The 18,416-nt window shown below is 51.5% G+C and overlaps 1 protein-coding gene across 2 annotated transcripts in view; it reads right to left on the reverse strand.

Moving 5' to 3' along the window:
- CRMP1 (collapsin response mediator protein 1) overlaps positions 1-18,416 on the reverse strand; it is a 76,626-nt gene that overhangs the window by 33,002 nt on the left and 25,208 nt on the right. For both annotated transcript variants that reach the window (XM_042984969.1, XM_042984970.1), the window contains exons 3-4: positions 13,969-14,153; positions 9,860-10,024 (exon numbers count right to left, since the gene is read on the reverse strand). In XM_042984969.1, coding sequence (XP_042840903.1) covers positions 9,860-10,024; positions 13,969-14,153 — 350 coding nt within the window. The remainder of the gene's footprint in view (positions 1-9,859; positions 10,025-13,968; positions 14,154-18,416) is intronic.

Consider the following 18,416-nt stretch of genomic DNA (forward strand, 5'->3'; position numbering starts at 1 on the left):
TAAAGTGGAAAGAAGCCCGTCTCAAAAAAAGATTTGTCCATGGGGTGCCTGGGTGGCTCAGTTGATTGAGCATCCGACTCTTGATTTCAGCCCAGGTCGCGATCTCACAGTTCGTGGGTTTGAGCCCCACGTCAGGCTCTGTGCTGACGGTGCAGAGCCTGCATGGGATTCTTTCTCTCCTTTGTCTCTGCCCCTCCTCTACTCACACAAGCACACATGTATGGGGGCGCTCTCTCAAAATACATACATTTAAAAAAAAAATTTGTCCATTGGAGTGTCCATTTGTCCAATGGAGTGAACTACAATGCGACCATTGGAAACCCACAATGTTTTTAAGAAAAGTATACCCTCTGTGACTAAAAGAGACTGAGCCTGTTCAAAATGAACTTTCCATGGGTAGGGAAAAGGCTGAGAAAGGTACTTTGCTGCAAACATGGGTCACTTTTATGGAAAGCAAACTATATCTCTAAGGGTCTGGCCAAGAGTCCAGAGGGTAGAGCCTGAGCTATACAAGCAATGGCCTAGGGCAGGGGACAGGAAGCTTTTCCATAAAGGGTCAGATAGTAAATGTTTTAGGCTCCGTGGGCCATATATAGTCTCTGCCACAAATTCTTCTTTGTTTCCTTGTTGCTGTTTGGATTTTGTTTTGAAAAACCCTTAAGAATGTGAAATTCCTAGTTGATAGGCTGCATAGAAACCTAGAAACAGGCCACGGGCCATATTTGGCCCCCAGATTGTGGAGTCTGCCAGCCCCTGAACTTGGGCACCACTCCCAAGGAGAAGGATTGGCTTGGATGAAGGAGTGTTCTCTACCCCCAGAAAAGGTCTTCCCAGCAATGTGTCCGGCTGGATTCCAGTCCTGTGGAGTTATGACCATGTGCCACTCGTCTTGTCTCTTTTCAAATGGACTGTTTATCATGGTTGTCCTGTCTGTGCCCCACCATCGGATGTGAGATGTACAGGGAGGGGAGGCACAGAACTTACCTCTTAGGCTCACAGGTCTTTGGATCAAGAGAAGTCATACCCAAGGAACCTCATCCACATCCTACATACATGCTCATAATGAGATACTGGACTCTGAGCCTGATGCCATAACTGGAGGGAAATTTTGAGATGGCTGGATGGAGTTGAGAGTATTTTGAACGAATGATGGAGAACTGCACTAATTATGGCCAGATGAGACACAACTTAGATTAAAATGGCCACGAATTGTTCCAAGTTCATCTCATCAGTGGAGTAGTCTTTTTTTCCCATCCCTTGAATCTGGGATACTCTTGTGACTCAACTTGACCAACAGGATGCAATGGACATGATATTGTGTGAGTTCTAAGCTTAATCCTCAGGAAGGCTTCCAGCTTCTACGTTCACCTGTTGGAACACTGCCACCAAGTGAAGAGGTCCCAGAGAGCCCATGAGAGGACAAGGGATCATGTGTGGAGCATTCCCCCACCCCCTTTCCCACAGCCATTCCAGCTGAGGCCCAAATGTCTGAACGAGCCCAGACAGGATCAGTAGAGAAACTGTTCAACTGAGCCCAGCTCTGGTTGTCAACCAACAGAATCAGAAGGTAATTAATGATTGTTGTTTTAAGTCTTAGGTTTGGAATGGTTTGTTACACAGCAAAAGCTAGCTGATACACAGGGCAATGTGACAAAGAGACAATGGAAGTGCTCGCAGAAAGATCCAGGAGGTTCATACCAATAGTGGATGACCCCATTGCCTGTGCACTGCTGTTCTTAGAAAATAACCAAGTGATACAGGCTAAACACCTGACCTAAGTGACACAGCCTAGCACCTAGCCAATATGAGTTCCTCTCTTCTTTACTGGGCTCGATTTTTTTCCTCTTCTTTTCAATGGTTTCTGCATTAAAGTTTCTATTTTGAGACTGAAATGCTGCTGACATCCAACAAAACCAGTAAGTGCTATTAATAGGGGTCTGTGGCTTAGAAAACACAGGCAGGACTTCCCTGTCAGTGGTTTATAAAAAATTCCATCCCAAGGGAAGCCATTCTCCCTTGCCAAGTCTACACAGCATGCTGGCACCACCGTTTTCTAGAATAACTTCTTGTATTTTGAGATTTCTAAAATAAGCCATAAGTTGCTTGATCTAAAGACGGATTCAAGTGCTGAACCACGACTTTCATATCCCACGGGCTGAGCCTGTCCTTGGGAGACGCACGGTGAACCTGTTCTTTTGGCAGCCTGAATAGAGTGAAAAAAGCAATTGGCAAGAAGGAGGGCAGGGGCTGGGCAGCAGCCGTGAGGAGTTGCACCTGTGCCCCGGACAAGGGCTCCCAGCAAAGGGAGCACCCAAGGGGGCTGACTCCAGCCTGAGCCCCAGCTGCCAAGCCTGTGCCTTGAGACAAGGGCACGTTCTCCCAGTGGACCACCCCAAGAGGGTGCCAAAGACACCAGAAGCGCCAGCAGAGCTCTGTCAGAGACAACAGAGTCCAAGCGCTAGCTGCTGTGTGACACTCGGGAGGCGACTACGCCTCTCTGAGCTCAGGTTCCATTTCTAAAACCAGGCAGACTGAACTGCAGGAGCTCTAAATTGATCTCCCATCCTGAAAATTTCCTGTGCTTGATTCTGCAGTCCAGTGATGATGACCCTCGAGATTCCTGAGCAAGCCCTCTGACTTAGAGAGCAAGGTGCTAAAATGCTGTAGGAAAGGACGCCAGGCTTGTTCCTCCCTCCCTCCCTTCCCTCCCTCCCTCTCCTCCTCCCCTAACTCATCCATTCATGCAGGAAGTATGGACTGAGAACTTACTCTATGCAGGTGTGTGCTAAACACTTGGGGTACAGAAGTTCGCCAGAGCGTCTCTCAGGAACTCTGCCAGCTCCCCAATATTTGCTGCCCCTCTCCGATGTGCAGGCAGAGGAAAAGCCCTTCGAAGCCATGTGAGCACCTTGGAACTTATCCTGGGGACACTGTGGAGCCACTGCGGGCATCCACACTAATTACTTTTTTCAATCCCACTTGTATGGCTGGGGGAAGAATGCACTGGAGGGGTAGGACTGGGGACAGAGACTGAGGAGGAATATCTGGAGGAGACACAGTGAGCCCGGCATCAGGGAAGGGACCGGGGGTGGAGACCCACAGTCAGATCTGAGGTACTGCACAGGCAAAGCCGTGGATCCAGTGATGGATGGGGAAGGAAGAGCGAAGGGCACATCGGGAATGATCGTTGGCAGGGGTCTCCAGGTTTCTGCCTTGAGTGAATGGCTGGACAGGGGTGCCCCTTGTGAGGCCCCGACTGACAGGCAGTAGGGTTCACTGGAACCCCTGATGGGTTTGGGAGAACCTGGTAAGTCGAGCCCCATGTGGGCGTCTAGAGAGCTATGTTCTGTGTGAGTCTGGGCCAGGGTCGCGGCAGATGGGTGACCCTGGCCATAAGACACTAGGGAAGCTGAGGGGTCCCGCAGGCAGGGGGGCCTGGACTGGAGCCCTGAGGTCACCACCATTCACTGAGCACCTTGGGAAGGAGAAGGAAGACCAGGCGGGGCTGGGCAGGGCTTAGAGAGGATCCCACCTGTGTTTTGATGGGGCTGCAGGTGCACAGAGGAGGCGGGAGGGCTTCAGCCAAGGCCCCTGAAGGTGCTGCCTTGGGGATAAGAAGGAATCTGTGCACTTAGGAGCCCTGATAGCGATATCCTTCATAACCTGTCCACCCAATCTCAGACACAGGACTGGCCAACAGGAAGGAAAAAGCAAGAATAATTGCCCCTGGCAGGGGCCAGCTTCTACAGAGGACCTGGTAATTCTTGTTTCCCTCCAGGCCCTTTGGTCCTAGCAACCCCTACAGCCTGTCTGTGGTTAACCCTCTGGGCCCCAAAGGAGGGCATCTTCACTGGCTCACCCATCCTCGAGCAGAGGGTTCCAGTCCTGGGTCTCCTTCAGGGGATGTGAGGTACAGCCTGTGACCTGTCTGAGGGCCCACGGGTCTTAGGGGGCTGATGGTCCTTTGGGTCATTCCTAAAACCCTGACACAGGGTGGACGCAGGGCAGGCCCTGGGCAGTCATCCAGCCAGTGGCCCCAACCCTGCTTTGCATCAGAATACCTGAGCTTTGCAAACCCTCCCTCTGGGAATTCAGGTTCAGCGGGGCCTGGGGCCGGGCTCCAGCAGCCCAGGAGAAGAACCGGTGACTTAATCCAAGTGCCTCCTGCTCCCAATGAGACAACCGAGCAGGAGGCCACTGTGTGCCAGCCTTGGCCTGGGAACAGAGATGAGAAAAACCAACCTCTTCCTGAGTCATCATGGTCCAGAGGGCAGTGAGAGCCCTGAGCCCCACAGCCTTGCTGGAGAAGCCCCCTCTGGGGCTGTGGGGGCTCCAAGGGGACCCCATCCTGGAGTGCAGAGCAAGCAGGAAAGGCTTCTAGGAGGTGTGGGTGCTTGAGCCCCTCCAGGAAGATGAGTGTTCACCACTGCCTCAGTTGCACCAAGATTAGGCAGCCCCAGGGGCCACCAAATGATGAATGAGGCTGAAGGCCCCCGGGGCACTGGGTAAGCATCAAGGATCCTGCCTGAGGGACCACAGTGCCCCAGGTTCCCGGGGAACAAGGAGATGGGTGGTGGGGGTAAAGCCCCAGAGACAACATGCTACTTCTTGCCCAAAGCCCTTCCACTGAGGTCACTGCCTCTGTGGGTGGCTGCACAGACACCAGCCCTTGTCACTGCATCCGCTGCTCTGGCAGAGCCTGCCAAGTGTGGACACGGGCCCCTGGCTCTGGCAGCGATTCCTCCCCCTTCACTAGGGCAGACTGGGGTAGGACCTCTCTCCACAGAGAACACCCCATGGGGACCATCAAGAGACATGCCGGGTTCGATGCCTGATGCCTGGCTTCCGGGTGGACTGAGGAGCTCACCATCCGTGGTACCTCAAGCAAAGCAATCCCTACCACGCACTGCCTACCTCTGAGGTTGCTACGACAACGAAGACCTCCATCAGGGTGGAGAATTAACACCGAGCTCAGGTTGTGGTGCCAGGTACCAGGGCCCTGGATGAGGGGCCGCCGAGCAACCGCAGAGAGCTCCGCTGGGGGACTTGTCCAGCATCACGCAGCCAGGAGGCGGAAGGGCAGGATTTGAACCCGGGCGGTCCACCTGCTGGGACTGTCCCACACCTGCTGCTTCGTATAAGGCACGTGACACTTACAAGCCATTTCCACGGGCGCTCATGGGAGGGAGAGTCCTAACGCTACCCAGTGTTAGAAAACGAAACAAAGTTAGCGACAGAGCCAGTGACCTGCCCACCGGCTGCAGGTGGCCCAGCTTGGTCCCGGAAACCACCGCCTCCACCGTCGTCTCCCACCCCAACACCAACAGCCCCGCACGGACACAGGGTGGAGAGCACCCAGTGTCCACTTCCACCTCCTTGTCCTGTAAAATATCTACACAGGTAAGCATGGGTATCTTCACAAACATGTTCTCCCAGAACATTGAAACACCAAACAATTGCAAATAGGCAGCAGCAGGTGCCGTCAGGAGCCCCAAGAGCCCTCTTCGGAATGAAGGACTTCTTCCCGGCTCCCCAGCCCCGGCTGCTGGGCGAGCTGCCGGCAGATGGCCCTCAGCTGTCAGTCCTGTTTGTACCACCCTCCATGCACAGAGCAGCCTAGCTCAAGGTCATGCCCCATCCCAGAGGGGCCACACCCAATGCCGGGCTGGTGGGAGGTGTGAAGTCCCCATGCCCTTGGCATCCTGGGGATCCATCTGAAGGGCGTCCAGGTCTCAGAGCTCCCTGCAGCCAATCCTGTTTCCTGGGCTTCGCTCACAGGGGTGGATCCTGGATTCGCCCTGTGGGAGGCAAAATAACGCCCCCCCCCCCAAAGACTGGACGTCCGCACCCTGATCCTCAGGAACTATGACTATGTTCCCTTCCCAACAAAGGGAATCTGCAGGTAAGATTAAATTAAGGACCTTGACATAAAAGATCATCCTGTATCACCTGAGTGGGCCCAGTATGATCACCAGGGTCCTTTTTAGTGAAAGAAGGAAGGGAGAGGTTGGAGTCAATGAGGGGGGAGGGAGGCAGTGGCTGGAAGGATGCAGGGCCAGGGGCCAAGGCACTTGGGCAGCCTGTAGGGGCTGGAAAAGGTAAGGAAGGGGCGCCTGGGTAGCTCAGTCGGTTGTGTCCAACTTCCGCTCAGGTCATGATGTAGCGGTTTGTGGGTTCGAGCCCCACGTCAGGCTCTGTGCTGACAGCTCGGAGCCTGGAGCCTGCTTCGGATTCTGTGTCTCCCTCTCTCTCTGCCCCTCTCCTGCTCGCATTCTCTGTCTCTGTCTCTGTCTCTCTCTCTCTCTCTGTCTCACAAATAAATAAACATTAAAAAATATTTTTCTAAAAAAAGGCAAGGAAGTGTTCTCCCCGGGGCTTCCAGAAGGAGCCCACCCTGCCAGTACCTTGTCTTGAGCCTTAAAGCCTACTTCAGACTTCCGGCCTCCAGAGGTACCATCTGGGTTGTTTTAAACCACAGGTTGCTAGAGTTTGTTATAACAGCAACATGAAACTAATCCACACTCGCTTCCTACAGGCCATCCTCTGCCTCAGAGTCGGCTCCCTGCGAGCCCTGACAACACGATTTTTTAAAATTCTCCACTAGGGAGTAGATTAACCCAGTACCTCCATAAAATGGAATGCTCTTAGGAGAAACGATGGAATGATGATAAAAGAAATAACTAATAATACAGAATCAAACCAGGGGCCAGCACTCCTCTAAGTACTTTATATATACCCTCTCGTTGGACTTTCAAAACAACCTCGTTGTTACCTCTATTCTCCAGACGGGGAAACTGAGGCACAGAGAGGTTGAAGGATTGGCCTAAGGTCACACAGCTGCTAAGCGGAGGGGCCTGGTTGTCCATGACATTTATTGAGGAAAAAAGCATACTGCAGGGGCACCTGGGTGGCTCAGGTCTGACTCTTGATACTGGCTCAGGTCATGATCTCGTGGTTTGTGGATTCAAGCCCCTAGTCGGGCTCCATGCGGACAGTGCAAGGCCTGCTTGGGATTCTCTGTCTCTGTCTCTCTCTGTCTCTCTCTCTCTCTCAAATTAAATAAATAAAAACTTAAAAGGATGAAAAATATTCTTTAAAAGAGCATACTGCAGGGGCGCCTGGGTGGCTCAGTCAGTTAAGCGTCCGACTTCAGCTCAGGTCATGATCTCATGGTTCACAGGTTCGAGCCCCACGTCGGGCTCTGTGCTGACAGCTCAGCCCTGCTCTCTCTCTCTCAAAAATAAATAAACATTTAAAAAAATTTTTAAAAAGCATCCTGCAGATTATGCATATTACAGTTCCACTTAAGTAAAAATTATGGCTATGTGAGCATGTACCTCACAAATATACAAATAGGAAAAATGCCTGGGAAGACAAACACCAAATTATCACTTTTTATGTTAGACACTTCCATACTGTTTCTCAATAAATGCGCATTAGTTCTTTTGTTTTCATTTATTTAATGTTTATTTATTTTCGAGACAGAGACAGAGCACAAGCAGGAGAAGGGCAGAGACAGAGGGAGACACAGAATCCGAAGCAGGCTCCAGGCTCCGAGCTGCCAGCACAGAGCCTGACGCGGGGCTCGAAACCACAAACCATGAGATCACGACCTGAGCCGAAGTCGGACACCTAACCGACTGAGCCGCCCAGACGCCCCTCCCTGTTTTGTTTTTTTAATGTTTATTTATTTCTGAGACAGAGAGAGACAGAGAGCATGAGCGGGGCAGGGCCAGAGAGAGAGGGAGACACAGAATCCGAAGCAGGCTCCAGGCTCTGAGCTGTCAGCCCAGAGCCCGACGCGGGGCTCGAACTCGCGAACCGTGAGATCATGACCTGAGCCGAAGTCGGACACTCAACCAACTGAGCCACCCAGGCACCCTACGTGCACTAGCTCTTAAACTTAAATCAATAAAAAAACATTACACAGTACGAGTTAGACGCTTAAAACCAGGAATGCACCGAAAAACCTCCCTCCACAAGCCATTTCCTTACAAGCGTCCGGTCAAGGGGAGAAAATTCTCTGCCCTCCTCCAGGACAATGCGATAAATACGACCCCACAAAGTCCCCTCCCTGACAGAGCTGTGGCATTCTCTTGTGACAGCTTTGTGATCTCAGTGTCCCACCTGTCCCCTCTGCACATCCCCATAGGGTCAGGCTCTGCTACAACTGATACGATGAGCCCCATGGGGACAGTGGAAAATTGCTCAGGACTTAACACGAGGTGAGGAAGGCAAGGTACAGAATTGTAAATCCCCTTGGATTGCGACTGCCCAAAACAAGAGTGTGATTCACAGCCACCGCAATGGAGGGATATCGCCTTCTTGATGTGGAGAACTCAGACACAGAAAACCCAAACTTGGAAGTAGGCAAAGAATACAGTCGCACATTCACAACGAGGATGCAAAATGTCTGACATAATTAATGAGAAACGAACTGCAGCGTATGCTGGTAGACTGGATTTGCCTCATCAAATTTACAAGGATTTTGTAGAAGTAACGCCCCACGGTGCACACGTGCAAGGAGCCAGAGACACGGGGATCGTGGGCATGCAAGTGTGTGCATCCTCCAGGAAAGCAATTTGGCTGCGAGTGTCACAATGTTGAAAAATGTTAACACCTTGACCTTGTGATTCCACCTCTGGAAATTGAAGGAAGCGATTAGAAATGCAAACAAATGTTTGTAGACAAAGATGTTCACCATAACACCATTTACAGTAAAGCAGACAGAAAACCTAAGTGCCCGATAAAAAGAAAATAAGCAAATTAACCATTACATGCTACATTACAAGCCATTAAAAAGTTATTAATGAAAACTAATGATTACTCGTAAAATGTTAAGTGAAAATAGAAGGATCTCGAATAACTGCCGTCGTGTAACTATATAAGGAGGAAATCGTCTAAATGGACAGGGAATGGAAAGCAATACTCCTTAACGTTAATGTAGGTGGTGGGGGCGGGGGTGTGTGGCCAGAAGAAAAACATTTTTTCCTTCTCTTTATTTCCTGACTCTTTTGTATTGTGGAGAATATACTCTTATAATGAGAAAACACAGCATCTCTATCTTAAAAATTGAGAACACCCTCTAGGTCTCCTTGAAGCATCTCATTCATTTGAGGCTGCCTCTTCAGAGAGCATCCAGAACAGTCCCTCTCCGGACAGACCACTCCTGTCCTGGTTCATTCTGTTCTCTTGTTTTGCTTCATGTATCTGCAGTTTAAGTCATCTCAACATGATGCACGCTGTAGTGTCTACACTGTGCAGGGCCACCCGGTGTGAGTGAGTCCAAACAGAAGGGAAACGGCCTGGGATACAGAGTTGGATAGAGACGATCCCCCCACTCATAGAGCTCAGGGTGTAACAGATGAGCCAAAGAACCAGTGTCCCATAATCCAAGTACGACGGAGAGGGGAGAGCCAAAAAAGGGGAAACTGGAGAAGGTGTTAGTTGAGCTCGGGAAGCAGAGTGGAAGAAAGGGCCATCCTGGTAGGGTGTTCAGTGTGAGCACAGGTCCAGTGGTCAAGCAGGTTTCAGGGGACGGCATCCAGGATAACAAGTACCCCAGATACGTTTAGGCAGAGAAAGAGAAAGGGGACTAGATCAGCGAGGGCCCTGCGTGCCAGGGTAAGGAAATGAGGCTTGCTTCTGTGAACAGGGGGATACCTCCCAAGGGCTCGAAGGAGAAGAGGACAGACCCCTTATAGAGGATCCCGTTTTTGCATTGTGTATACGACAGTGTGCAGCACATAGCTGGGCTCCCCGCAGACGCAGATAAAGGGATTTTTCACTTCACATAATCAGACCCGCCAAAGAACCAGCAATTCCAGAACTGCGCCCCCATTCTGAGACTTTAACTGACCTTTGTCCTGCACCAGCACCTCCAACTCCTCCCGCACGCCATCGTACCAGCTCGTGATGTCCACATGGAGGGAATAGTCGCAGCAGGATTTGGTGTCAGCTGCTTCGTGCCATTTCTCGAAGGAGGTCAGCAGGCTAGACCCAGGTTCAGGGACAACATGGTCAACTGTGAAAGAACGGTACTTGTCACATTCCAAGATGTTTAGGACCCAAGATGTCCCAATGGTAGGCTCTAATAGCCTCTTCACCCCATCACCACCATCACCATCATCACCACCGCTTTAATCATCACCCCCACCTCCATCACCAAGATCAACATCCTCATCATCACAACCCTCTTCATCATCATCGTCAACACTGCCGTCAATGTCACCATGACTACCATTACCATCAGCAGCGGCATGGTCACCACCATTGTCATTGTCACCTTCAGCAGCAGCAACAGTATCACAACTATTTGTTGAATGCTTACTATGCCTCAGATACTGCCACAAGGCCTAAAATTATCACATTTAATCCTCTCAACCACCCCACGAAGTGAATATTAGCATCTCCATTGCAGATGAAGAAACTGAGGCTCAAAGAGGGCAAGGAACTTGTCTAACATCACACAACTAGTTAAGTAGTAGGAAGATCCCCAGAGTCTCGTCTGCTGCAGTCTGGACCTTTCCCCTACTCCATGCTGCCATAGATGAAAAGTGAAAAAGACTTTAGAGACTAAAAGAATGTTAATTTCATCACCCTTTTTCAAATAAAATCTTAAATGTAAAGCAAATGACAGGGGAGACGCCTAACTTTTAAGCCTCAGTTGGCTTCGTATATCCCTCTAGCTACTGCCCTATCTCCCTAACATCCACGCTTTACAGCCAGACACCTATAAAGAGAGGTCCCTATTCTCCTCCCACTCACTCCTCCACCCATCTAAAGCACTGGCCTTTGCTAATTCAATCTCCATGTCTCTGGGTTTAATGGAAACATCCAATCCTGACTCCACTGGCCCTCTCAGGGCACAGTGAATCACTCCCTCCTCTTGGTTTCCATGACAACATGGCTTGCTGGCTTTTATTCTACTTCTGTGGCCATTTTTCCTCAGGCTCCTTGTAGAATTCTCTGCCTCTCCTTGGCCATTAAATGGTCGAATTCCTCATGGCTTGGTCCTGGAATGTTTCCTTCAATGTAGCTAATCATTAAAATGTACCACTCCAGCTTAGCTGCAGAACTCTGAAACCAGCTGTCTCCCCGACCTCTCCACCAGCAAAACTCGAAAGCTCCTCCAGATTCAAATGTCCCAAACCTTATGCAACATCGTTACCACTTGCAAATCTGGTCCCCCGCCACCTCCTTAGCTGTGCAGATACCACCTTAGTTCCATACCTAGGATCGAAGGGGTCATTCTTGACACTTCCTTTCTCTCAGATGCCCCCACATCTGACCCATCACCAAGTGCTTAGATTTCCCTCCTACGTATCCCTGGAGCTGTCCACCTCTGTCCACTCCATGGCCACACCCCTAGTCCTAGCCACCCTCTTCTCTCAGTGAGCTACTGTGATCCCACTGGCCCAGCCACATCTGATCTAGGCCACTCTATTATGGTCTCTTTAAAACCCAAAGCGGATCAGCAGATCACATCACTCTTTGCTTAAAATCCTTCCACAGCTGCTCATTGCCCATATGAAAAAGTCCAAAATTCTTACCTCAGCCATCGAGGCTCAGCACCACCCTCACCTTCCAGTCTTACCTCACAGGACTCTACCCCTAAGTCTCTGCATTCATGCCTCATGGGTCTCTTAAATGCAAACTGTGTTCTCCCATCACAGGGTGTTTGCACATGTCGTTCCCTCTTCCTGGGGATCTGGTCCCCTCCACCTTCTTCACCCAGTTAATTCATACTCATCCTCCAGATCCCTGCATGAATGCCACTTCTTCAGGGAAGATTTCCTTGAATGCTTTGCCCCTCAGTTCAGAGTTCTGTGCACCTTTCTGTTGTAGCCCGAGTCACAGACTATAGACATGGATATATAGTCATATATGATTTGTAACCCCCCACGAGCCTGCAACCACTGGAGAACTAGCACCATGCCTGCTTTTTCCATCCTCTCCCTCAACACCTAGCACTGTGCCTGGCACAGAGCAACCCTCAATAAGGATCAGCTGAATGAAAAAATGGGGTGGGGACTCAGAACCTCGCTGCCCCTCACACTCCTCTTACTATGGTCCTCCTGGTGTTGTCACAGGTTCTTGGAGTTCCATAAAACACACTGTGAAAACCACCCTATTATAGATGGGGAGGAGGAGACCCAAAGAATGGGCCAGGGGCCTTCCCAAGAGTCTCAAAGCTCATGATGGGAAAAGAGCAAAGGGGGACTCTAGAGATCTTGACTCCTCATCTGGGGCTCTGTCCTCTACTCCACACAGGTCACCTGAGCCTGGAACTTCCATCTCCACCTCTCAGAACCATCCGAGCTCATATTTCCAAGTACTTATCATGTGCCATGCACTACGCTCAGTAACCTCGTGTATGTCTCCCAGCAACACTATGGGGGGGGGGGCGGTGGGGAGGCTCCTATTATACAGCTCATCCTATAGGGCACCTGGGTGGCTCAGTCAGTTAGGCGTCCGACTTTGGCTCAGGTCTTGATCTCGCTGCTCGTAGGTTCGAGCCCCACCCACGATGGCCAGCTCTAGCCCACAATGTACTTCCAAAGGGGTTTGTTGGAGGAAGAGAGATGGGCAGGGTTGTGGCCAGTTTGGGGATGAGCTGCCTGGATACAGAGAGCCTACCAGTTGAAAGAACACTGAAAATCAGCTAATGCTTGCTTAATTAAGATCATTTACTAAGGGGCGCCTGGGTAGCTCAGTAAGTTAAACGACTGGCTCTTGATTTCGGCTCGGGTCATGATCTCACAATTCGTGAGACTGAGCCCTATGTCAGTCTCTATGCTGACAGCATGGAGCCTGCTTGGGATTCTCTCTCTCTCTTTCTCTCCGTCCCTCCCCAACTCATGCTCACTTTCCGCCCCCCCCAAAATAAATAAATATTTTTAAAAACCATTTATTAAAATGGAATCCAAGAAACAAAAGCTACTTAAAAAAATATAGGGGACTGAAAAGTGCAGTAGAGGAAGAATCTAGCCTCCAAAGAAACCACTGAGGTACATGGCATTATTTGTGCACAATTCTTCCTCCGCTCCCCACCTTCCCCATGGCTCATGGTGGGCAGAGTGCGATCCCAGTGACTTTGGGCTTGGCCATGTGACTTGCTTTGGCCAACAGAACTTCTGTGTGTAAGTGAAGACATAAGGTGGTAAGAGGAGTGACAAGTTCCTGCCAGACCTTTCTTGCACTTCTGCCATCTGCCAGGAGAAGGGCACAGTTGAGGTGGCCGTTGGTTCCAGGATGGGGGATCCATGGTGTCCCTGTCCCAACCCACAGCCTGAAGCAGGGACATGGTGTCCTTGTCCCAACCCACAGCCTGAAGCAGACCCACTCCAGTCCTCTCCCTGGGCCCTCAGATCCTTGACCAAGAAAAACAAGTGATGCTTGAAGTTTGGGACTGTTTGTTATGCAGCATTATCACAGCATTACAGCATCAATACTGACTAGTACAACCTGCTCCCCACTGTGTAATGTCCAGCAACTTATTTCATCTTTGTGAGCCTCTAGTTCTCCATCTTTCATAGTAACACCTACATGACTGGTTCCCAAACTTTAGCCATGTGCACACCAGGTTCAGGAACTTTTGGCTTTGTCTGCCTATAATCCATATCATTCTTCCCTTGATACTTTTCTTTAAATCAGTCCACAGTTCCTAGAAATTTAAACATTCATTTTAATCGCACAAGAAACAATAGTACCCACAATGTGCCAGTCATCTCATTTCGAATGCATTAAAATACTTTAAACTTTTAAATGTCTACTGCCTATAAAATTATCAGTGTATTACCAGCGGCACACATAATATATTGGCCTTTATGGAAGGGTTGTGGTGAGTTATATTAAATGGTCCCCTGAGCAAAGTGCCTGTATCTATATTGAGTGTTGTGGTGTTGCTGATGCTGCTGGTGACATAGAACAGAAGTCACATGTGCCCAAGGCAGGGGTGCAACTCACTGATCATGGTGGTCCCGCCTGCCAGTGCTGCCTTGGTCCCTTGGAAGAAGTCATCAGCAGTTGTCATCCCCTGGGAGGGCTTCTGCAGGTACGTGTTGACATCGATACCTCCGGGAATCACCATCCGCCCATTGGCCTCAATGGTCTTCACTCCACCAGGAACTATTAAGTTCTCTCCTATTTGTCTGGAAACAACAGAAACGGCCTTGGGTTCTTAAGAGAAAAACAAGATGGCAGTCAACTGTGTGGTGTCAGTTCCACTGGGTAAACATTTTTGAGCCAGGTCCTATGCAGGGGACTGGGTAGACAGAGAAAGCTCAGGCAGGGTTCCTGCCCTCAAGGGGCTCATGGCCTGAGGAAGGGGAGAGGCATGTGGGCAGGTGGTTACACTCCAGGACAGCAGAGGGGTGGAGGGTATAAGGTGGGCTGCTTTACCAGCCTGGGTATCTGGGGAGGCTTATGGGGTTTGGTGTCAAAGGGTTCTCAGAACAGCCTGTCCCTCCAGAGTACTTCCCACTCTTTGTCAACCACTTCAGGGAAACAGAGGACAGTGACTGCAGGAGTAAAGTCCCCTTAGCTCTGCAAACTTTGACAGTGCTATGGGCTGAAGTGTGACCCTCCCAAAAGCTGGATGTTGAAGCCCTACCCAAGGACCTCAGAATGTAACTGTATTTGAAGACTGGGCCTTCACAAAGGCAATTAAGGTAAAATGAGGCCATTAGGGTGGGCCCTAACCCAACAGTGTCTTTGTAAGATTGGTTGGTGTCGTTGTAAGAAGACAAGATCAGGACATAGACCCGTACAGAGGACTGATCATGTGAGAACACGGGGAGAAGACAGCCGTCTACACGCCACGGAGAGAGGCCTCAAAGAAACCCACCTGCTGACATTCTGACCTCAGACTTCCAGCCTCCAGACCCATGAAAAAATAGATGTGGGCTGTTTAAACTGCCTAGTCTGGGGGGCTTTGTTATGGCACCTGTGGCTAGCTAATACAGACAAGCAACCAGGATTTTCATTTTCACTCTCAGGAGCACTGACCTCAGGGAAGCTGCTGGACTCCCCAGTACCCACAAGAAAAATCCACTAACAGGGTAAAACCTGCCTGGAGGGAATCACACTGGGGATGGCAGGGTTTCTCTGCACACGCTGACCATCACCTCTGTTCCCAAATGCACCAGGTGCCTGCAAACTCCCTCCAGAAAGAAGGAAAATTCCAAAGGCTGGAAGAAGAGAGAAGAGCCCAAGATATTCGAAGCCTTGCCCCTGTGGTGGCAGCTGTGTTTCACCTGCTGGAACCAGAGTCAGGAGACATGGGGGGCAGAGGGGAGGCTCAGCCAGCACCAGGACAGATACAACAGCCTCCAAGGTCAACGCCTGGTGAAGACCACTAGATCTGAACATGAGCGGTTTTTATTAAAAAAAAAAATACAGGGGTGCCTGGATGGCTCAGTTGGTTGAGCATCCGACTTCGACTCAGGTCATGATCTCACGGTTGGTGGGTTCGAGCCCCGCGTCGGGCCCTGTGCTGACCGTTGAGAGCCTGGCGCCTGCTTCGGATTCTGTGGCTCCCTCTCTCTTTGCCCCTCCCCCACTCATTCTCTCTCTCTCTCTCTCTCTCTCTCTCTCTCTCTCCCTCAAAAATAAATAAACATTAAAAAAAATTTTTTTTTAAATACAGTTGTTCTGAGCTCATCAGCTTAGGCAACAATATCCTAAGTCACGTGAAAACACCAGTAATGAAGATATAGGAAAGTGTCGCTCTGGTGACCACCATGCCAGGCCCCCAAAAAGAATCCACCCCCAGGTGGCAGGAACAGAATCCCCTGGCTCCCCTTGGACCCCTGGGCGGGAACGGTCCAGGCAAGTGGGGTGGGGGGGGGACAGAGGCCACAGGGCTCCCCTTGGGGGTCTTCCACAGAGTTGGGGCGTCACACACTATCTGTCCCAAAGCTGAAAGTAGGTGTAGCGGGAGGACGGTGCCGGGGACCATCACCGCTACCACTCCCGCAGCCACGGCCACTGCTGCTCCCAACGCCAACCTCTTCCCCTCTGTAATTTCCATCTCGATGTGCAGACTCCTGCCTTGCCCGATCCTCCCGCTGTCCAGCTCCAAACACAGGGCTGTATGTCAGGGGTCCGGGAGGAGACACCCCCAAACCTTACAGCAGGGGCAGGTCGCTGCTGAGCACTGGCCTTCTCTACACTTCAGGGATCATCTCATTTAACGCTCCAACAGGCTTCTAAAGAAGATGGGGTCACGTTCAAATGTTTCATGCTGGCAACGGCTTGGGCATGTCCCAGACTGGGCATGGGCCCTACAGGAGGGTATCCGTGGAGTCTGATCGGGTATGTGACTCAGTCACCATGCCACACTGCCAGCAAGTACTGCTATTCAGGGTCCGTCTTAAAGGCATGACAGTCGCCTCTCTTTACAGGAAGTGAAAGAAGAAAACAGAACTCAAGAGAGGCACGTGACATGTCTGAGGCCACACAGCAAGTCAGTGGTGGGTCTGGACTCAAGCCAGGTCCCCCCAAATCTCATATCTTGGCTCTGCCCACCAGCCTCAACTGCCTTCCTGCTTCCCTTAGATAGAAGCAGATTCTCCCCAAACCGGGATTGAACCAAATGGAGCCCTCAGTGCATTCGGAGGAAAAACCTAAAAGGTTCTCGATGGCAATGGGTGTGGAAAAGGGGCGAGGAGAAAGGAGGCTCTGAGAATGAGACAGACGCTCGACACCGCGCTCAGGAGTCTTGGGCGGCCGGCGTTTGAGTCACCGGCGCTGAGCAAACTAGACGGAACCTTCAATGAATCATAACAGATTCTGCACAAAGACAGATGAACAGCTGTCAGGAAAACTTGGTGAACGGCTGCCAAATAAAAGGGTTCTTGGGGTTCCATCAAAGTAAAGGGAAATAACTGAGCCTCCTCACGCCGGGTGGTGCCTGGGGTCAGTGCAGGTGGTTCTCCCAGGGTCTCAGCCCTCCCACACCTGCTTCCCAGCCAGCAGGGACCTGCGCCCCACATGACCATCCGGAGACTCGTCTGCTTAACGGCGGAAGGGGAGGGCCAGCAGAGTCAAATACAAAGGCGTTTCAGACTGAGAGGGGCCGACACATACCGAACTTGTGGAAACCCTGAACGACACGGTCCACCAAGGTCCGAAGACTCCAGGTGTTTGCATATGCAGCAAGCACTTCATAAATGCAGCTCAGCCAGTGAGCTCTTGTTCCATGCATACACCCTGGACTGCAAGGCTCCTGGGGGGTTAACTTCAAACCCCGTGAGGCTGGTGGGAAGGTGGTCCCGCAACAGTTGTCAGCATCCTTTACCCCTCACGCCCCAGAAGCCCCCAGCCCCCACAAACCAGGGTCTGCCCTGGAATGGCTGTCTCCTTATCTAAGCAGGGGGGTGACCTAGGAACCTCACTACCCACCCCCCTACCACGTGTGCCCTTCTCCCTCTGGTTCCAGGCTGTACTGCGGCCGAGACCAAGGTCCTGCACTGACGGGCCAGGGTTCTTCCAGCCAATGCTCCTGGTACCTGTCTGTCCCCAGCACTGTGCCAGGCCCCAGGGAGGGGGGAGGCCCTAAGGTGAGGTCCCTACGTCGGAGCCGCGTGCAGCATGAGGAGCGTGGGACTGGCACGCAGGCTGGCCAGCAGGAGAATGCTTCCGACACGGGGGTCAGGGAAGGCTTCCTGGAGGAGGGGCCACACAACCAGGACCCAAGGACAAACAGGGGTTGGGGGACGGGGGAGAAAAGGAGAATGAGGGAAGGGGCAAGGTGTTCCAGGCAGAGGATTTATGGGTGCGAGGTTCCAGGCGAGGGCTGCTGGGCTCGCTCTGGGGGTACCATGATTTCAGCGTGGCTGGGAACAGCTGAGAGGAGAGAATCACCTGGAAAAACAGGGGCTTGGGCTGGACTTGAAATGCTTGGAGTCTGGGGCTGGAGTTGGGGTTGGCAGAAAGGGGCAGAGTAGGGCTCCTCCTGACCCTCTTCCTCCGCCCTCCTCCTTCTCCACTTCCTCCTCCTCCCCCTCCCCTTCCTCCTCTTTGTCCTCCTCTTCCCCTTCCTCCTCCTCCCCTTCTTCCCCCTCATCCTCCTCCCCTTCCTCCTCCTCCTCCCCTTCCTCCTCCCCCCCTTCCTCCTCTTTGTCCTCCTCCTCTTCCCCTTCCTCTTCCTTCTCCCCTTCCTCCTCCTCCTCCTCCTCCTCCTCTTCATCAAAGCCTACATGGGCACCAGACAGTCCTGACCTTCATCTCACGCATGTTCCCCTCTGCCCTTCTTTGCTGTGCCAGCAGCCAGAGCTAGATACTGAGAGTTTCCGGCTCCTACTCTCCCAGACTCCAGGGGAAGATGCTGAGCGAATCCAGGGCGTTTGTCATGCAAAAAAAAAGAGCTGAACCTCTCCATTATGAGCCGGTGAAATGTGGAGGCCACATCC

This window comes from Panthera tigris, chromosome B1 (genome assembly GCF_018350195.1).
Source record: "Panthera tigris isolate Pti1 chromosome B1, P.tigris_Pti1_mat1.1, whole genome shotgun sequence".
Lineage (NCBI taxonomy): Eukaryota > Metazoa > Chordata > Mammalia > Carnivora > Felidae > Panthera > Panthera tigris.